General features: G+C 38.7%; 1 protein-coding gene across 2 annotated transcripts in view; it reads right to left on the reverse strand.

Moving 5' to 3' along the window:
* Positions 1–22,878, reverse strand: part of bmp1b (bone morphogenetic protein 1b) — an 81,464-nt gene that overhangs the window by 36,495 nt on the left and 22,091 nt on the right. For both annotated transcript variants that reach the window (XM_087269562.1, NM_001039812.1), the window contains 4 exon segments: positions 21,798–21,976; positions 17,911–18,016; positions 6,779–6,903; positions 4,080–4,195 (listed from right to left, as the gene is read on the reverse strand). In XM_087269562.1, coding sequence (XP_087125688.1) covers positions 4,080–4,195; positions 6,779–6,903; positions 17,911–18,016; positions 21,798–21,976 — 526 coding nt within the window.

Consider the following 22,878-nt stretch of genomic DNA (forward strand, 5'->3'; position numbering starts at 1 on the left):
ATTTGCCATGGAAAGAATGGCTTTGAATTTCTTTTATATTTGTATAAGTGCATACTTTAAAATAATTGTTTAGTTTAAAGATATTTTTTCCCTAATTGAATATTACTGATTTGGCAGTAGTATCAAAACAAGTAACACCCAACACTAATTTTAATCTTTCTCTTTCTTTCTTACTTCATATTAAGTAATTTTTACACCCTGAATGTATAATTCAGAAGCACAAAGGAGACCTTTCTGTCTGAAATCATTTTCCAAGAAATGATTTATTATTTCCCAGAGAGAGCAGGAACTGACAGCACCGTGACTGAGAGCAAAAAAAAAAAGTTGGACACAGCAAGAGATTTTGTAATTGGTCAATTCTAAGTTCATCTCTTTCAATTCTGACTTTATAGCTTAGATTTTGGACCTATTTTTCTCAGAATTATGAGCTTGTAAGATTTTGTCAGTGCATCTTTACTGAACTGAACACTTCCAGGCTGGTGTATATTATAAGGGTAGAGATATAAACAGGTATTTAATATTATTACATATAAATGGCCAGCATAACACAGCTCATACCAGTGGTACAAACTGTGCAGGGCCCCTGCTGGGTTCTTCAGTGTCAATTATGCTGCTTGGCAGAGTCTGATAACCCTCATTATTATAATGCCATTGTGCCTTTGTTAGAGAGATTAAGAGAGCGAGAGGGATGTACAACTCAACTAGGGAAAAATTTACCCCAATTTCAAGCATTGATCCATTTGTTATTAAAATTAAATGACTTTGAAAACTTCACCATGTACTCTTAGAGGATGAAATGACATCTAAACTGTCTGCAATATATATATGTACACCATAGGAAATTGTTAGTTTAAAATCATGAGTTATTCAATTTGATCTATACTGCTTTTTTCTTGTAATTGTTAAAAATTATCAAAGTTATTATCTGTTTTTATTTTATTTTTCTCCTTGTCATTTATTTTGTATTTACTGTACATTTTATTAATTAACATTAACTTTTTTGATCACCAGCTACTGTGGCTAGTAGTTTTCCAACGTTACTAGTCACTCGCCATTTTCAGTAGTCACAATTTTGTATTTGGGAGAGTATATGTTATATGCATAAATTTAAATTTGGCATGCTAAAATGAGTTGATTTAGATTTATTGTTATGTCACATGCCTGGTTAATTTAAGTTTTTGTGTGTTGTGACCTTGCTCAATGACCTTGCTCCCTTTTGTACACTTCTTTTTGTACACTAGTGTACAAAAAGTAGCACCTGATTGTGATGAACACTGTCTGATGAAGAGCCGTGTGGCTTGAAACGTTACACGCTTTGTGTCAGCTTTTTTAATGTAATAAATTTGCATTTTTGAAGCTTTGGTGTTGCCGCCTTTGATTAATATTTAATTTTTAACCCACCACAGGTGAAATCTACCCGCATTTAGCGGGTGTTAATGTCAAGCTCTGTATGTGTGCGTTTATATATATATATTCACTGTTCACTATTAATATTTTTCAGCCACCAAACATATTTAGAAATTTAAAGATAATACATTTAAATTCAAGCAGAATATTGCAAAAAAAAAAATATTTACAAACTACAAAATTTTAACTAAATGTTTACATTTTTTTTTTTTGCTTCTCTTAAATTTTTCCGCTTTTTTAATCTTGTATTTAATATTTTTCTATTTTTGGTGCCCTAGTTTTTGGGCCGTTATTGTTACGACTGAAGTTTATTTATTATTTATTGCGAATTGCATATGTCTCTTTCTTTCTCCCGCCCTCTTGTTGTTTTTTCTGTTATCCTATAGCCTCCCATTTCGGCAAGATCTCGTGTTCTGATTGGCTGCTGGTCTTGGAGGCCTGTATAAAAAGGAGCTTCCGGCAGGGTTCGGGGAGCTCATATGTGCTGCTGTCACCGACTCGGTCCCAGTGACTCCCCTCGCTGGCCAGCAGAGGCCACCATCTCCGGACTTCTAAGCATTACATCATCCACTTACACTGATCCAGCACACCTGAACTGAATCCCGCTAATGACCCACGTACCCTTTATAAGCGGCACTCAAACACTCAGTCTTTGCGAAGTCTTGTTCAGCCCCGGCCAGCATTACTGAGCGTTCTATCCTGCCTGATCTCCTGTGTATTACCCCAGCCCGTTCCTGGCTCTGCTCTGCCTTCTGCCTGCCCACGACCCAAGCCTGTTACACGGACTCTGAATCACGCCGCCTACCTCTGACCCATGCCTTGCAAATCACTCTGTGTCTGTCAGCCGCCAGCCCTAAGACCTCTATTGCTGTTATTGTTGTATGTTCGCACCTTTGTGCGTGTTTATTGTTTGAGTGAAAGTGTGACTAATAAATACTGCATAATGGATCCCTCCGTGTCAGTCTCCCCGTTACAGCTGCGCTCGTTGCTGGGAGTGGAGCTCCTGGATTTCCCTTTACCCCTCCGGCCGACAACCAACATTCAAAATAGTTACCTTTGTTCATATGTTTAACTTACTTTTGAGAGTTTGAGTTGTAGGGGTGGCCTGCCTATTTATTTGATTACTTTTGACTATGTTTATGTATAGGGAGAAAGGTTAGCTTTCTGTATGTTTCTTTCAATATTTATAGGTAATTTAGTTAATTTACTTTATAGATTCTTCTGTCTGTTATTTTGGCCTGTGGCCACCCTGAAGAGATGCTCATTTATATTTAATACTTTTTTTCTATAAGAAATGTATTCAATTACTCTCAATTGAATGTCTGAGTTTGGTTGTCAACCGAAGGGAATCTTTTGCATTAAGTTTTTGTTTTGTTTGGGAAATCCACCACCCCAATACATTTGTTTTTCCTGTTTATTATGCCCCATGTTGTTTTCCCCTAGACTCGGGGCGTAACAGTTATCATAAATTATTTTGTTAGATAAGCTCCAGCTCTGGCTTCAGTAATGACTAATCTAATGTATATGCATAAATATAATATTGTATAGCTTCCTATGGGGTATATGCCGAAGCATGCTAATAGGACTTTTAATTTGCCAGTAACCTGGGTTAAGCGCTTCCGGTGAACTGTTTGCCATTGCAAAATTGGCGCGTTTAAGGTCTGTTTTCTTTAAAAATCAGCGATTTCCACTGGCTGAGTGATATCCGATGTAAAGTGGGTCTCAGCTTGTACAAGAAGCACTGCATTAAATCACATTTTCCCCCACCATATCTTTAAAATATGAGCATTTATTTTACCCCAGTATATTCAATGGAGCTTCTGCGCTAGCCTGCCGATTCTGACGGGTGAGTGCATGTAAACGGCTTTTTGTCTTGAGCAACTAAATGAATGCCAGAGTCTATTTAACTGATTGTATTTTAACTATATTACAACATCGATGCTGTAAAATGGAAAAAAAACTAACAATACCAGGTAACCGGAAGTTTATCAGCATGAGAACAGCACTAGCTCGGCATACGAGTGGTCTTTAATGAACCTAAAAGAGCACATGTCACTCCGCTGCTCATCCGTTTGCACTGGCTGCCAGTTGCTGCTCGCATCAAATTCAAAGCTCTGATGTTTGCTTACAAAGCGACTGCTGGCTTTGCTTCTTCTTATCTGCTCTCACTTCTGCAGATCTATGTGCCCTCCAGAAACTTGCGTTCTGTGAATGAACGTCGCCTCATGGTTTCATCCCAAAGAGGGAAGAAATCACTTTCCCGAACTCTCGCATTCAATCTGCCCAGTTGGTGGAATGAACTCTCTAACTGCATCAGAACGGCAGAGTCACTCGCTGTCTTCAAGAAACGACTAAAAACTCAACTATTTAGTCTCCACTTTCCTTCCTAATCTGCAATTGCCTCTCTGGTTGTACAGCTAACTGTATTACAACAAAAAAAATTACTAATGTTTTGATTCTTACACTGTACAGACCTGAAACTTGCCTATAGCACTTATTCATTGTTGCTCTTATAGTTGTGTAAATTGCTTCCTTGTCCTATTTTGTAAGCCACTTTGGATAAAAGCGTCTGCTAAATGACTAAATGATATGAATTTAAAACATAGATTTGTGAGGGGTGTCTTTCTATATGCTGAGCACTGTATACTATATTCCATGTGAGGTTGTTGTACCTTCTCCCCTGGCGTGACCGATATCCTCCATATACAGTGCAGATATGCGGCATATCCGTTGGGGAACCCAGGGGAGGAGAAGTTTCCAGCGCTGTCCTGAAGACTCTCGCCACATCCTGTGCACAGAAAAACCACATCCACACAAACTCACAGATGCTTGACCTGGAAACCGCATCCTCTTATTGGAAAACAGTAGGAGTCGTGCAGATGGTAGGGTCAGCTTTACGGATCACGCTTTGATTCTGAAGTGGGAAATCATCATCGTCCCAGCTAAGATTAAAGCAGATGAACGCAAAACCAAATGTTCTGTTATGGTTGATAATAATACAGCCGTTTTGCTCTCTCACTGCAGATGGAGACGTTATAGCCACTGCTGCATCTGTCTTCAAAGACTCCAAACTTTGCAGAAGGAAAAATGACATTCAGGATGATAGACAATAGATTGGTGTCATTGATTTAAAAATAGAGGAGAAGGCCACTGTGGTCATATTTCTGCAACAAAAGAAAACTGCTGAAATGTGAAGCCTCTTTCAAGAATACTGTAATGTAATGTAATCTTATATAAATCGTCTTCGAGTGGTTCAAAACGTAGCCGTTAGGCTTCTTACTGGCACTCGCAAGTTTAGCCACATTACTCCCATCCTGTGCTCTCTAAATTGGTTGCTGACAAGCTATAGCATTTTAAAAAGTGAGTTTAAAATTTGAATGTATGTTTTGAAGGTTTTAAATGACCTGGCTCCGACTTATCGGTCTAATCTCATCACTGTTAAATTATCTTGCAGATGTTTAAGGTCATCTAACCAGAAAATGCTAGTTTTTCCAAATGCTAAAAAGGTGATTGAGCTCTCTCAGTAGTAGGTTCTAAAATGTGGAACGGGTAACCCATGTCCATTAGAACAATTTCCAAAGAATCTTTGTTCAGAGGGAAACTTAAGGTGCTGTCACACCAGCCTCATTTAGTTCGATTGAATCGCAATAGTTCGTTTCCCCTTTTGGTGCGGTTCGTTTGGGCAGGTGAGAATGCAGCAATCGTACTCGAGTGCGCACCAAAAGCGGACCAAATAAGCGCACCGAGACCTGCTTGAAAAGGTGGTCTCGGTACGCTTTCAAACTAACCCTGGAGCAGTTAGTTTGTGGTGAGAATATGATCCGTACTAAAACAGGTCCAACCGCAGAAAGTACTGCGCCTTTTGGACTAATCCAGCTGCTGTAAGCCGATGCGCTGTGCATTATGGGATATGGAGGGAAAATATTTGTTGACAGCGCTTTACCAACAGAGAGAGAGAGAGAGGGGAATACATTACCTGATGGATCGTTGGTGATATTTCCGCAAGGTGACCATGTCGCAGTTTAGCTAAATTAATTAACACCTCCTCCTGAAGTGACGTGCGATGCATTAAAACATTGTTTTCCAGCCGCGGCCGCGCTTCATTCTCGAAATGTATAGCTGGTCTAAAGCAGGGATACACTCAACCAGCGCAGTCGTCCTCCAGAGTAAAAAGCAGCATTTTGTGTCTGCCGGTTTGTTTACTTGCCGGGATTTATTGGCATTTTCCCGCACATGAATTCCGACCAATCCAAAAGCAGTTTAGGAGCTTTACTCAAAAACATTGGGCCAATGAGTGTTTAGGATTTTGGCAGATGACTGCATTTTGGTTTGTTTCAACTGTTTCGGACCAAAGCCAGCAGTGTGGTGTGAAAACGACCCAAAGACGGCAGAAAATGCAACAATGTTCTATTTATTGCTCTTGGTCCGGACCAAATGAAGCGAACTACAGATGTGAAAGCACCCTTAAACTCCAAAGAAGAGCTTTTAAATTGGGAGAAAATTGACCCTACTGTACCTATCTGGTGTCTTACTTACCATTGAAGCTGTGTGGTATGTTGGATGTATTATATGTTGTTATATCTTTATATTGTTTGATAATTTGTTGTTAAGTTTGTACAGCACAATGAGCCACAACTGTTGTTTTATTGTGCTTTATAAATAAATTAACTTAACTAAACTAGGTAGGCAGTGGCATTGGCACAATGGGTACTAATGGGCACAAAGTGAGCCGAGAAAATATCCCCCACACCATTACACTAGCAGCCTGAACCAATGATACAGGACAGGATGAATCCGTGCTTTCATGTTGTTGATGCCAAATTCTGACCCGACCATCCGAATGTCACAGCTGAAATGAAGACTCATCAGACCAGGCATATATATATATATATATATATATATATTCCATCTGACTCTTTAGGCACAGGAAATACTGTGGAAAAAATACCTTGCTCTGTTAAACATGACTTGGGATATACATAAATACAAAAGGGCTAACAACACCATCTTCACCTGTTTATATTTTTATAATCACACATATAGTTTTAAAATTTTAATATTTAGATTTTTTTTTTATTTTTAAATGATCAATTAAGCACAGGTTGTAAAATAAGGTGAGTTATAGGACATCCTGAACATCCATTTTTACACCCTGAAGAATCCTGTAGAGTAAACCTGAATCTGAAATTGTATTCCCAGAAATCCCGTATCATTTCCCAGAGAGAGCAGGAATCGAAAGCACCATGACTGGGAGTAAAATCTTGCCAGAAACAGCAAGAAGTATTCTAATTGGTCATTTCTGAGTTTACATCTTAAGATTCTGACATCTTTTCTTGCAGTTCTTACGGTTGCAGTTCAAAGGGACACTTACTTGGACATCGGTATAATTTTCTGGCCTGAGCGATGTCTCCTTTGCTCAGTCTCGTCCGCTGGCCGATGGGGGGCCGCACTCCATCAACGTCATACTTCGGCAGCATGGTATCAAGATAGATGCCCCTATTTTTCCAAAAAGAAAAGTGACAGCGGTCCAATTATTTTTTAGTGAACCCTGAGAAGCTCTTTGCAATCAAGAGAAGGCATCTGAAAAATGAATCAGATCATGTATTGAGATGATGAGAGTGTAGAGAGAAGCATTTAAGATTAGATTAGACTTTGTCATCATAGACTTTGTATTGTACTCTACACAATGCAATCCAGGTAGCCTCTTACCAGGAATCCAAAAAGAACAACATATTATAGTTGAAGCCAAAATTGTTCACCATCCAGTAATTTTTTTACATTTTTTTTATAAAATAAGTGCTGCTTAAGCAAGGAAATATGTTAGCATTTTATTCATTTTCCTTAGGCTTATTGTAATGTAATGTAATGTGTATTTATATAGCGCATTTATTGTGTATGGCCATACACCCAAAGCGCTTTACAATCATGAGGGGGGTCTCTCCACACCACCACCAGTGTGCAGAATCCACTTGGATGATGCGACAGCTGCCACAGGACAACGGTGCCAGTGCGCTCACCACACACACCAGCTATTGGTGGAGTGGAGAGACAGTGATAGAGCCAATTCGGTGGAAGGGGATGATTGGGAGGCCATGATCGTAAGGGCTGATAGAGGGACTTTGGCCAGGACACCGGGGTTAAACCCCTGCTCTTTCACGAGAAGTGCCATGGGATTTTTAATGAACACAGAAAGTCAGGACCTTGGTTTAACGTCTCATCTGAAAGATGGCGGCAGTGTAGTGTCCCCTTCACTTTTACTGGGGCATTAGGACTCACACAGACCACAGGTTGAGCGCCCCCTGCTGGCCTCACTAACACCACTTCCAACAGCAACCTAGTGTTCCCTAGAGGTCTCCCATTCAGCTACTGACCAGGCTTAGCCCTGCTTAGCTTCAGTGAGTAACCAGTCTTGGGCTGCCAGGTAAAATGGCTGTATTATTCCCTTATTGCTAAAGCTGATTAAACGCCAACTATTCCAGTATTTGTTTTACGCAGTGGATGCCCTTCCAGCCGCAACCCAGTACTGGGAAACACCCATGCATGCTCACATTCACACACTATAACCAATTTAGTTCATCTAAATCACCTATACATCATATCTTTGGACATTACAAACGCCTTAAGCAGTAATTAGCTTTTTGTTATTTGATGCAAGGATGATATTATACAAATACTACCTGACTAAAGTATTGTCGTGGATCCCAGTTGTAAGAGCAACAAATAACTTGACTTCTAGTTGATTATTTGGAAAAGTGTCAGAAAGTCATTTTTTCAGAAGAATCATCACAAACATAGCAGAAAACCTATTGGAACCTGCATGGATCCAAGATTTGTGAGGAAAAAATCATGGTTTGGGGTTACATTCAGTATGGGGGCATGCGAGAGATCTGCAGAGTGGATGGCAACATCAACAGCCTGAGGTATCAAGACATTTGTGCTGCCCATTACATTACAAACCACAGGAGAGGGCAAATTCTCCAGCAGGATAGCGCTCCTCATACTTCAGCCTCTACATCAAAGCTCCTAAAAGCAAATGTCAAGGTGCTCCAGGATTGGCCAGCCCAATCACCAGACATGAACATTGTTGAGCATGTCTGGGGTAAGATGGAGGAGGCATTGAAGATGAATCCAAAGAATCCTGATGAACTTGTTCCTAAAACTCGAATAGGCGATAAGACTTTTGACAGGTAGTGGGAATACATAAATACATATAAATGTTCATAATTTGAAACATTAAAAACTTTGTGAAGTTTATTTAAAAACTAATTTTGAAAGGATCAAGTGCTTATGATTGCTTCCGGCTTGCATTATCCAATTTATGATTCACCAATCAGACAATTCCTAACCCCCAATAAATACCCTACGTTCCATATCACAGCCATCTTCATTTTGAAGAATCCCCCCTTCCCCCCTACTCCTCCTCCTTTCCTAGATGGCTGGCACGGTGGCCCAGTGGTTAGCATTGTTGTCTTACAGCAAGAACGTCACTGGTTCTAGTGTTTACCAAGTCAGCCGTTGTTTCTGTGTGGAGTTTACAAGTTCTCCCCATGCTCACGTCGGTTTCCCTGGGTTCCCCGGTTCCCTCCCAACGTCCAAAAACATGCAACGTAAGCACCATAGACATGCACCTAGTTAGTAGTTATCTCTTAAGAGCAATCACTATCTGTTCATTAGCTACTACAGCAGGGGAGTTCTCAAGAGCTACCAGAGCTCAAACTCCCCTCTTGCCTTGCAAACGGGAGGGAGCCCCAGGCTCGAGGATCTTAAAAGCTCAGGGCTCTCACCTAGGACAGCATGTCAAACAAGCTTCATAATCAATCATCAGCAAAGTGTGAACTCTTGAACAATATTTTAAGACACTGATGGGTGTTAAACACGTCATAACAGTCTTGTGAAAAGGGTCCACAAAGATTTGGTGCTCAGGATGGTGTCTTTATACTTTTGAGGCCACTGTAAACATTTATGACGTCAGAGATTGAGCTTGCACTCAGCATTATTCCTGTGAATCAAATTTAATGGTCCACAGTATGGATCATAAATATACGTATATACTGTCTCTCTGTGCTGTTCTGAGAGCAGAATGATTGTGGCTTGCTCTGGCATAGTTCCCATGGCGACAGTGCCCTGAATGGCCAGCATGTGGACTGAGAGCAGTCAGAGGCCAGCCGAAAGCATCGCCTCCCTGGAGCTCATCTCGCATGCCGGAGAACAACAGCCCTGCAGCCCTGCAATTGTCCAGGACAAAAAGGCTGGAAGGCCTTTATTTGTTATGGCCCAATTCCAGGATCCCCTGATTGCAGAATGCTGGAGGTAAAACCGCACAACGTGAAAATTCCCAGTTCAGAGGCCAGCAGGAGAGAGGCCACTTTGTGAAACATTAAATATAACAAATCGCAGACAAACCTCGCTGGATTCCAAGAGTCTTTCATAAATTGATGAGTAGTTGCTCTTGAGTTTGCACTTCAGAAGACCAACAATAGATGCATGTATTTTGCTCAGGACAATTTCCATGATGTCTTTAAAGTTAGCATGAAACAGAAGTTACGACAGGCTTATCTATTCACTATAGGCCAGTGATTTCCAATTTTTCCCAAAGACTATGGAATACACAAGACATGTCACTCGTATAGTTCTGAACGGGGAAAAGTGTAACGGTTAATATGGCGAATGAAGCCCCGCCTACTAGTACATGAGCCAAATATCGATCGCTATAGATTAAAGTTTCTCCGGGGGGAAGCTTGGATCAGACTAGTGCTTTTACGACAGTTTAGTGGAAAACAAACGCACTGGAATCTCAGTGAATACTTGCTTCACGGACATAACACATATATCCACACAATGCTTGAAATCTGTACTTTTAAATGAACCAAGTACACTTGAAGACAAAAGTAATCCAATTTTGTAATCTGTATAAAAGGAACGTGAGCTACAGGCCATCCTGTCAAATGAACATCACATGACAGCAACTACTCAAATGCCCACAGTCTTGTGAACAGAGTCGCTGTCATTTCTGGAGGAGAATCGCCATCAAAACCAAGTTGTGGATAACAGTTTAAACCAGAAGTTTTACTCTCTAAAAAAAGCAACATAACCATTTTTCTAAATGTCTGTTGGTAAATAATACTAAACGTTTACTTTTTTAGATCTGTTAGGATTACCTGAATGATGCCAGAATAATGAGAGATTTAGTTTTTTGAGAAATTTGCATTAATTTCTAGACAGTCAAAAGTTTACACACATTTCGACATTTTCGACTCTACACCATAACTTTTCAATCCAGATGGATGGGGCAACCATTACTGCATCCAAAATGGTGAAAAGCCTTGGAGTAACGATTGATGACCAACTAAACTTCTCTGACCACATTTCTAGAACTGCTCGATCGTGCAGATTCGCACTCTATAACATCAGAAAGATCCGACCCTTCTTATCTGAACATGCAGCTCAACTCCTTGTTCAAGCTCTTGTTCTCTAAAAACTGGATTACTGCAACTCTCTACTAGCTGGGCTTCCAGCTAACTCTATCAAGCCTCTTCAGCTGCTCCAGAACGCAGCAGCACGAGTGGTCTTCAATGAACCTAAACGAGCACATGTAACTCCGCTGCTAGTCCATTTGCACTGGCTGCCAGTTGCTGCTCGCATCAAATTCAAAGCTCTGATGTTTGCCTACAAAGTGACTTCTGGCCTTGCTCCTCCTTATCTGCTCTCACTTCTGCAGATTTATGTGCCCTCCAGAAACTTGCGTTCTGTGAATGAACGTCGCCTCGTGGTTCCATCCCAAAGAGGGAAGAAATCACTTTCGCGAACGCTCGCGTTCAATCTGCCCAGTTGGTGGAATGAACTCCCTAACTGCATCAGAACAGCAGAGTCACTCGCTGTTTTCAAGAAAAGACTAAAAACTCAACTATTTAGTCTCCACTTCACTTCATAATCTGCAATTGCCTCTCTGAATATCACACTAACTGTACCAACAACAAAAAAAATACTAATACTACTAATACTTCCCTTCTTAGACTTTACAGACCTGAAACTTGCCTACAGCACTTATTCATTGTTGCTCTTAGTTGTGTAAATTGCTTCCTTGTCCTCATTTGTAAGTCGCTTTGGATAAAAGCGTCTGCTAAATGACTAAATGTAAATTTAAATGTATTTCCTTGGTATTTTTTAGCTTTGCTTTTAAACTGTATAACTTTGGTCAATTGTTTTGGGTATCCTTCTACAAGCTTCTCACAATAGTTTGAAGGAATTTGGCCCATTCCTCCTGACAGAATTGGTGTAACTGAGTCAGATTTGTTTTGCTCGCACAAGATTTTTCAACTCTGCACACTTATTTTCCATGGGATTGAGTTCAGGGCTTTGTGATGGCCACTCCAAAACTTTCACTCTGTTGTCCTTAAAGCACATTTTAACTCATTTGGCAGTATACTCAGAGTCATGGTCTGTTTGGAAGACCTATTTGTGGCCAAGTTTTAATTTCCTGGCTGATGTCCTGAGATGTTGCTTAAGTATTTCCACATAATGTTCTTTCTTCATGATGCCATCTATGCTGTGAAGTGGACCAGTCCCTCCTGCAGCAAAACAGCCCCACAACATTATGCTTCCGCCCCCATAGTTCAAAGTTAGGATGGTGTTGCTAGGCTTGTAAGCTTTCCCCTTTGTCCTCCAAATGTAACACTGGTCATTATGGCCAAACAGTTCAATATTCGTTATGTCAAACCACAGGACATGTCTACAAAAATTAGTCTTTTTCCCCAGTGTAATTTAGCAAATTGTAATCTGGCTTTTTTGTTGATTCTGGCTTGTTGATTTTCCCATGTTGTCACACAAGGAAGCAGCGTGTTTGAGGTTTTCTTTAAATACTATTCTACAGTTGTGCCTCCAATTAACTCAAATGTAGTCAAATAGCCAGTCAGAAACTTACAAAACCTCGACACCACAGCCTTTTTGAGAGGCATAATAATCTTATTGTGTGTAAACTTGACTTTTAAGAAAAGTTATAATAATTTCTCAAAAATTATCTCTCGTCTTGTCTGGACTAGTTGGTGTTTTTGTGGAGTTTTATGTTCTCCCCCTGTTGGTGTGGGGTTCCTCTGGGTGCTTCGGTTTGCCCCACAGTAAAAACACATGCACTATAGGTAATTGGCCGTAGTGTTTGAGTGTGTGGTTGAATGAGTGTGTTTGGGTGTTTTCTCAGGTTATTCAAGGAAATTATTTTGGTTTATTAACAATTTAATTGGGAGTGCAGTGCACTATTCTCCTCTATTAAATGGCTTTGGTATTTAAACTTTTTTGTCATGTCCTGTCTAGTGCGGTCACACAAGTTACTTGTCACTGGAATCTTGTCACATTTCAGTATGCGTTGTTACAATGTGTTTGGAGAAACTTTCAAATAAATGGAAAAAAAACAGCAAAAAATACCAGCCCATATGGCCCAAAACCTATTAGAACAAACTCTGGGCAGATGGTGGCTTTAATAAAAGTTTATTATATTAATAATCTCTAATGGGAACCCTGAGTACAGTAATACAAAGTAATGTGACTTTTTACTAGTGGTGGGCCGTTATCAGTGTTAACGTGCTGCGTTGACGCGAGACTCTTATTTGGCAATAAAAAAAAAGTATCACCGTTATCTGTTCTCAAAGTTGCGTTGGGAGCTGTCTATTCTACGCAAGCTATGATGACTTTCACCTTGATATTTTAGCGCGGATGTATACCTGGCCAAATTGCACTGTAGATAGCGAGAACGAGTCTTCGAACCTGTGTGTATTTCTACTGTGAAATTACCACATCAAACGTGGTGTGCTAACATAGATGCAGTTCACTAGAGTGAATCTGATTAATGTTAGCTCAACATCTAACTATCAGGCACCGTACGAGTAAAACATATACAAATAAAATGGACTGGGTGCTTTGAAAGTCAACCGGTGAGTTGTCTGACAAAAAAGTGCCCTTTTGAATCAAATCAGCAGGATTCCCTTCTGGATCTTTTACTTACTTCAAAGACACCACTGACTAAGCTTACATGGACAATTGTAGTCTACTTGTTTGCCTTAATAGACAATAATATAATTAAGGTGTTTACGTGAAGTGCTTTCATGTAAGAGTTTTTCGTAATTTTGGCTGACTTTAACTGCAGTTCGGCAGTTTCACTTTCACTAATGAACATTTCATTCATGCCCCCCATGATAAACTGGGGTATTAGATGCAAATAAGGTGTAAGGACTGGTGAGAGTGTTATAGAATTTAATAACGTACGCCAAATGAAAAGAAAAAACTTCTGCATTTTGCGATATGTGTGTGTCTGTGTGTGTGTGTGTGGTCCTTTAATGACAGCCATATGTGTGGATCTTGTCTGAAAATATGGCGTACATGATAAGTCCTACATGACGGTAATACTTTTATCGCAGTGTTTACTTCAATAATGCCACTAATATCTGCATACTTCACATGTCTTAATTCCATTTCTGTTTAGTTCAGTTACGACTTTTGTAACGACCGGGGGAGGGAGTGACAGATACAACTGGAGGTAAGATCCAATATGCAGGTTTATTCAGCGTCAGGCAAGCAATGGTCATACAGGTGCAAACGGGTATATAAAGGCAGTCCAGAATTGTAAACGGTAAACAGGCAAAAGGTCGAAAGGCAGGCGGCTAAACAGGATAACAAGGATTCAAGGCTAGGTACAAACACGGAGAAACAAGACAGGCAAACGCGTTGTAATGTCACAATGAAGTAAACAAGACTCGGCAAACTGGAAGGGTGCAAGAGTGGCTTATGAATGGTGTGCTATCAATCTGTGACAAGGTTCAGGTGGTGAATGTAATCAAGCAGATGAGTGAGCATGGGTGTCTAGGAGAAGTGCATGTATGCAAATGCAGTCCAGGAGAAGGCAGAAGTGTAGTCCAAGTATAGTGGAAGCCAGCGATCTCCGGAGAGCGATCGCTGGTTCTCGTAACAACTTTAGTCAGATTATGGTCATTAAAAATCGCTGCTTGAGGCTTATGTAGGCCTTCAGTTTAGCTGAATAAGCAGAACATCATTTATTTTCATTATCAAAGTAGAACAGTTTCTCAAGCAGTTTGTGATGCATTTTGGAAACAGGAGATGAGCCCCTGGTCTGAAGTGCCACCTGGCTTGAGAAACCCAAAGACTTACTTTAAGGCCCCGTTTACACTAGTGCGTTTTAGTTTTAAAACGGCGTTGTAGAATGAAAACGATCCGCGTCCACACTCGCGTTTTACCCAGCGTTTCTGAACTGCTCTCCGTCCACACCAAAACGCTGAAAACGCACATCACGTGACCACACACACACTCTCGGGCAAGCACTCCAGCATTTCTACCCAGATGAGAGCTCTGCTTGTCGGACTGCTCATCATGCATCTCCCGCTGGATCTAATCTCACTATATTTGCTAAACGTGATATTTCATTCATGTTGTTGTCTTTATCTAACGACATAGGCCAATTCCCTGACTTTGGTCATTGGAATCTACTAAGTTACTTCACGGGTAACATGTTTTGGTTAAGCGCAAAGATAAGTTAATGATTAATCCAGGTACATTGACTGATCGCTTGCCTTTATTTCCTACAATGTATAAACTTATTGTATGTTATACTTTTATAATTATCGATTATTAAAACTGATATTCAGCAAAAGAGAGGGTGCGTTTCGTATTTTCACTGAAATTGAAAGGAGGCAGTTGTTATCGGCTCCGTTTTGTTATAAATATCCACACAGTGAAGATGCACCCATATATGCAGCACGACGCCTCAACATTTCTGCTGTCTGTTAAGTTTTCTAATATTAAAAAGAAAATAGGCAGTTCCTTAAATCATGTTTACATTTTATTGTTGAGAAAGTGAAACAACGTAGCCAATGTGATGTGAATGAAGTTATAAAGTACACTGTTCCCTTTGAAGATTTACGCGTGTCCTCGGTATGTTTTCCATATCAAACTGAGAAGGGGGAGACTGCAGCCTTGATCAAACTTGCGAAGTCTGAACTTACAAGAAGAGGATGCGAGACTGAACTGTGTGTGGGCTACTTAATATTGAGGAAAAGCCCCAATCAGATAGGCGAACGTTTGCAGCCCCGCCTCCGTTTTCAGATGTCTCCGTCTTTCCCCATCCACACTGAGACGGAGCAGCAGCGTTTTAGAATGAAAACGGCCTCTCCAGCGTTTTCAAAAAGCTCCGTTTTCGGCGCTCGAGAACTCCGGCGTAGTGTGGACGGATGGCGTAACCGTAGCAAAACTTATGCGTTTTCAAACTAAAACGCACTAGTGTAAACGGGGCCTAAGTCATTATTTGTGTAGTACACATATTCTGAAAGCCTTCAGGGAATTCAAATGAGCCATTTTAATCTAGATTAATCAAGATTACAGATTAAGATTTAAACTAGATTTTAAAAATTCATTTAAGCCTAAGTATACTTTTTACCTAAAGCTAAACGCAGCAGCCTTGAAAATGAATCTGTGCTGGTTACGGCTTGTTGTTTGCAAAATGTTTTCAACATAATCAAAGCGCTGAAGCTTTGTGTGATGAACCGGCCAAAAGACACTCTGCCTAAAAGTCTGACTGCACTTCATTTTTGGCTCTGTGTCTGAATTCCTTCCTCTTGTCCTAAACAACCAGCCCTCAAAGCTTCAGCGTCTCCATCCTCAAACCGCTAACAGCAGGTTCGTCAGCAGTCAGAGATCCTGCTCTGACCATCAGCACAAATCTACACTCTTAAAGGCACAGTTCAAGCAAACATGAACATTCTGCCATCATTTCATACCCTTCATCTGCTCCAAATCTGTTAGTGTTTCTGTCTTCTTTGAGCACAAAAGATGATATTTTAAAAATGTTGGAAAACTTTAACCATTGACTTCCTTAGTAAAGAAAAAAACAAACACTACAGAAGTCAATTACAGGCTACAATTTAGGCTACAGGCTTCCAACATTCTTCATAATATCTTCTTTCCTGTTTAGCAGTACAAAAACACTCCAATTAGGTGAGTAAATGATGACATAAGCTTTGTTTTTGGGTTATATATATATATATATATATATATATATATATATATATATATATATAATAAGAAAAAATATATAAGTAAAACACAGGGATCATACTTCAACCTCTTAATTAAAACAACAAGCATTCAAATCACACTGCAATAAGTGCTTAAAATTAGTCAAAGGAATTTAACTTGTTGGAGAGTAAACAAAGGCAAACATCAACACAGAGTGTAATTAAAGTGCCGACAGCAGGCAGCATGGCCAGGCCAGAGTGGCATTTAGCACAAAGTAAATAGTTTTGTAGTGTTTTTAGTCATTTGCAAACACACAAAAGATTTTACTGCATTAAGGTACCAATTAAATGTGTTATTGTTGAAGAGATTTATAAAAAGGTTTTTAAATAAATTTTTCTTTTGACAAGTAGTTTTTTTATTTATTTACTTTTAATCCAAAATGTTACATAATAATCATATGTGAACCTGCACACAAACCAAAATTAATTTTTTAATTTATCATCTGAAAGCTGAATAAAAAAAATAAATAAGTAAATAAATTCTGAGTATATCTCCTTTAAAGCTGTCTAAATTAAGCTATTACCAATGCACATTATTAATAAAAAATAATTTATTAGTAGTAATAATTTATTACTAATATTACTAAATATTAACTATTTTTGTATAATAATTTTTGGCATAAAAGGAAAAATAATGATTATGATTGATACAATGTTATTTTTGGCTACCACTGTTTTATCCACTCCATGTGCAGAAATTTATTTATATTTATTTCTAATTTTAGTTTTACATATCTGAAGAATCTTAAAAATCTCAAGATTGATCTTTAACCTTGCATTATTACAGTCAATGCATGTCCGTATCACAAATTATTATAATAGCACAATTACCTTTGCTACACTGAAAAAATTCCTTGGATTTACTAAATTATTTTATTTAGGCTGAATTTAAACAAACAATTTAAGTTGAATATCACTAAATTTATTTGTTTAAATTCAGTTTATATACCTTCTGTAGAAATCATTTTTCGGTGTCCTTTTAAAAATATTCATTATATTTTAATGGTTTTTGCCATTAAAATAAATCATTAATTATGACATGTACAATGTTGTCTTTAGCGACTTCCAAAAATATTATAGAAATAATACCCATGCTACAAAAGGCTACATGTTTTGTCACATATTAGAATGATTTCTAAAGGATCTTGTGACATAAACACTGAAGTAATGATGCTGAAACTTCAGCTTTGTATAATAAATTACAGTTTAAACTAAAGTAATAAATTTTAATTGCAATAATAGTTTAACAGTTATTCTGAATCTAATAATGTTAAACAATATTACTGTATTTCTGATTCAAGAAATGCAACACTATGAGAAAGAGGCTTTCCAAATTTGTAGAAATTCCAAACTTGAGTCCATTATGCAATTCTCTCTAACACAATATTATCTAGTTGCATAAAAGTAACACTGAACTATGAGTCCAAACCTGGAAAAGGTGTTTCTGGCGTAATGCATGATACTGTCGAAATCGTACACCTCCCCGAGCGAGTCCACATCATCTGGCTCCATCTTTATGAAATTGTACTCCTGACCTGTAAAATTCAACATAATCTCCATCACACAAACACCTCCACTGAATCCCATCAAACTGCATGCTATTCTGGAGATTAGTATATAATGAGGCACACATATTCATTAGCAGACTTTTTCAGTACAGGTACAGTTGAAGTCAAAATCATTCGCCCTCCTGTAAATTATGTTTAACAGAGCAAGGAGTTTTACAGTATTTCCAATAATATTTTTTTTCTTCTGGAGAAAGTCTTTTTTGTTTTACTAAGACCATTTAAAGGTCAATATTATTAGCCCCCTTAAGGAACGTTTTCCGATAGTCTACAGAAGACTTGCCTAATTACCCTAACTTGCCTAGTTAACCTAGTTAAGCCTTTAAATGTCTGAACTAGCTGAATGCTAGTATCTTGAAAAACATCTAATCAAATATTGCTAAAAAGAAATCTCTCCATTAAATAGAAATTGTAAAGTCGGCGCCAGTGGTGTAGTGGTTAGTGCGTCGACACATGCACTCCGGTGCTCGCGGCAACCCGGGTTCGATTCCGCCTCACGATCCTATGCCGAACCTTCCCCTCTCTCTGCTCCCCATGCTTTCCTGTCAATTCTCTCTTCTGTCCTATTAAAAATAAAGGTGAAAACCCCAAAAAAATTATTATAAAAAAAATATTAAAAATTGAAATTGTGAAAAAATACACAGGGGGGCTACTATTTCAGACTTCAATTGTATATTGTGACTTTAAATGAATTTATAGTAATTTATTCATCATTTTAGCTTTATATATCTTCATTTTAAACAGCTTCAGCTTGCGTTATTACAGTCAATGTATGTCAGCATCACAAATTATTACAATAGCATGACTGCTGTCTCATTAATCTCAAAAAGCTTTGTCCTGTGCTACTTTGAGGAAAGTATTTAAAACAACATTCAGCCCATTTTATAATAAACCTGAAAAAATAAACACACTGGATAACACTGAGCCAGAAAATCAACTTACTAATGGACAATTTTAGGAAGCTACTAGTCTCCAAACTAATTAAATTAGTGTTAGTTAGGGCCTACTCACACTATGCCATCCGTACCGTGCCCAGACCCGTTTCCCGGATCGTTTGAGAAGTGTGAGTGCGCTGAATCGGGCTCAAGCACGGTTCACTTGGCCGGCCCTGGCCCGGTTGGAAGAGGTGTGCCTGAGCACGGTTCACTTGGGCTTTGGCATGGTACACTTGTGTGTGAGTGCAAAACGCGCCAAAGCCTGAAACTGAAAGTGAGACTTGACTTTTAAGGGACTGTTTCATATGGATTATTAATAATTCTTACTGTTCAGTGAACGCAAACTGCCGTAGTTTATTAAAGACGAGAACTCCTCACAGCACGACAGCTGCGCACCTTCAGCAGACCTCCTCATTCTTGCAGCACGAGAGCTTTATGATTGTTTATGCGCGCCAAAAGTGCCGGATCTGTTCGGCGAAATATCTGACTGCATGTCACAGCATCCCTAAGGACTGTTTGGCGAAATATTTGACTGCATGTCACTGCATAACAAATGACTGAAACGATATAACTAGAGAACTCTCCACTGTGCTGCTGAGTGAGAGAGCGCTTCTCACTGAACAGCGCAGCAGCGATGACAAAAGCATGCCCAAGCCCATTTGTGGCGTGAGTGCGGGCCGTCGGGGGAAACGGGAGGGGGGACAAGCGTGCTTTGGCCCGGTTCGATGCAACTGTACCTAGTGTGAGTAAGGCCTTAGACTGGAAAATAGGGTTGGGTTGAAAGATGATGCCATCGTGCATGGCCAAATAGACATCACGATGCTGAGCTGGCATCGCAATCCTCCGCCCCTCCCCAGTAGCAACCCGCTCGTGAAAAACACACACTTAGGACCCGTTTATACTAATACGTCTACGTTTTAAAATGGCATTTTAAAACGAAAACTATCCACACTGCGTTTTACCTATAGCATTTCTGAACAGCCCTCCATCCACACCATACCACTGAAAACGCAGATAACGTGACCACACACACACACACATTCTGTCATGCACTGCAGGCAACAAATGCGCACATCTAAACTCCAGGCAGTCAGCGGGTGCTTTGAGCACAAAACCAGAAAGCAGTGCAGGTCGGACAGTTTATCAAGGATGTACGGCTGGATGGCGTCTCACTATTGTTGTTAAACATGATATTTAATAATCTTGTCTCTATCTAACGACTCTTCCGTCTTTTGAATCTATCAGGTAATGTGTCACAGCATCAGTAAACTGCTTCAATCGGTAAAATGAGGTGCCGGATCAGATTTCAGAGGTGCCGGATTCGGATTCTGTCGTGTTCCGGCACAAATTCAGCCAAAATGATAACACAAAATACATTCATATACAGTTGAAATCAGAATTATTCGTCCTTTTTAAATATTTCCCAAATTATGTTTAACAGAGCAAAGAAATTTTCACAGTATGTTTGATAATGTTTTTTCTCCTGGAAAAAGTCTTATTTGTTTTATTTCGGCTAGAATAAAAGCAGTTTTAAATTTTTTAAACACCATTTAAAGGACAAAATTATTAGCCCCTTCAAGCAAATTTTTTTTCTGATAGTCGACAGAACAAACCATCGTTATACAAAACCTTGCCTAATTACCCAAACCTGCCTAGTTCACCTTATTAACCCAGTTAAGCCTTTAAATGTCACTTTAAGCTGTATAGAAGTGTCTTGAAAATATCTAATAAAATATTATTTACTGTCATCATGGCAAAGATAAAATAAATCAGTGATTAGAAATGAGTTATTAAAACTATTATGTTTAGAAATGTATTAAAAATAATCTTCTCTCCGTTAAATAGAAGTTGGGAAAAAATAAACAGGGGGCTAATAATTCTGACTTCAACTGTTTATAAAATATACAAACACAAGGGGAACAAGGAGATGTACCCAAGGATAGTCAATTAGGGTGCTTTGACACTTGGTTCAATTGACTGGACTGTACCCAAGTTCAACCGTCTCCCCTTGCCACCTCCTCGGTTGGTTTGTGTTGTGTTGTCTTGTTTCCTTCTGAACCCCGGTACACTTGCATCATCAAGCTGCTGCTTTGTTTACGGCCGTTGCTAAGTGACGGTCACGAAAGCAAGCGGCGAAATGGAAAGACTTCCAGACATCGCGGTCGTTCTGCTTTTACTGAAGCTTTTGGTTTTGGACATACAGAAAGCAACTTGCTCACATTGAGAACATCACACAGCATCTGCAGAAGCTGTTTTTAGAGAAGACAAGCAGACATTATCACTGTGTTTACGCTGGCTTAGTCCCGCGCGTGTCACCAAGGTACGAAACAGGACACACTCACAAACAGACACACATACATACGAACGAACGTTATGAAACCGATAGTTTGTTGAACAGTTGGCGGTTCACTTGCATTATTTGCTATGTTTGCATTCACATCAGAAGTGAACCGGACTAGAGTTCGCATAAACCGCACCCCAGACCACCTCTTTCGGGTACGGTTCACGGGTGCGCACCTGAGTTCAGAAGACACGTTCACACTAGCTAAACGTACCATACTATGACGTCAAACAAACCTGGGTGCGGACCAAAAGTGCTAGTGTGAAAGCACCCTTTATTTGTCACTGCTAGAGAATGAACACTACAGAAGAGCATTTCACTAAATATTGACACTATATTAGACTTTATATGTACTAAACAATCAGTCATTTAGTCATAAATCCGTCATTACAACACTAGTATAATGCATTCAAAATGTAAAATTCTAGTTAAAGGGACAACATATTCAGTGGAAAGACAGCAATAGTTACTTCACCTGGCTGGATGTTTTCTCTAAATATATCAACATGTTCGTCCCGGTCAGGTCGTGTGTGTTCGTGCCAGAATCCAATGACATGTCCGAGTTCATGCACCACGATCCCAAATTTGTCACAGTTTTTCCCAATAGATATGGCCTGTGGACCTCCACCTCTCCGGCCAACAAACGAACAGCACCTTCAGGAAAACAAACACCTTTAGATTCATTTAATAAATGCATCTCCTAATCTACTGGTCATTTAATGTAGCTTTTCTATCTTTTAAGTGGCAGACAAACACACACATATACATGTATATATATATATATATATATATATATATATATATATATATATATATATATATATATATATATATATATATATATACACATATATATACACATATACATACACATATACATATATATATATATATATATATATATATATATATATATATATATATATATATATACACACATATGCATATATATACACATATGCATATATATATACATATATATACATATACATATATATATATATATATATATATATATATATATATATATATATATATATATACATATATATATACATATATATATATATATATATATATATATATATATATATATACATATATATATACATATATATATACATATATATATACATATATATATATATATATATATATATATATATATATATATATATATATATATATATATATAAACAAATTAAAAAAATTAATAAATATTAATACAATTAATTTCTTGTGTAAAACCTGATGAGGCCCAGCCTCACCCAGACTCTGCCTCCAGCAGCGGCCCCCAGGTAAATTGAATTTGAGACCCCTGATATAGAGTGATTATAAAAAAATGTAATTAATAGATTTTTACAATTAGAAACTGGTTATATTCACAGACCGTTTCAATACAACTGTGTTTGAACCTCTTTTATAAAGTTGTTTTGCATAATTAGTCCCCTTTCAAACATCTTAGATGTCATCTGAGTGATTTCTTTGTATTATTGAACAGTGATGAAGCTACACTCCCAAACAGTTCAAGGTCAGTTTAAAAAAAAAACTTTTAT

This window comes from Danio rerio, chromosome 10 (assembly GCF_052040795.2).
Source record: "Danio rerio strain M-AB ecotype USA chromosome 10, GRCz13ab, whole genome shotgun sequence".
NCBI lineage: Eukaryota > Metazoa > Chordata > Actinopteri > Cypriniformes > Danionidae > Danio > Danio rerio.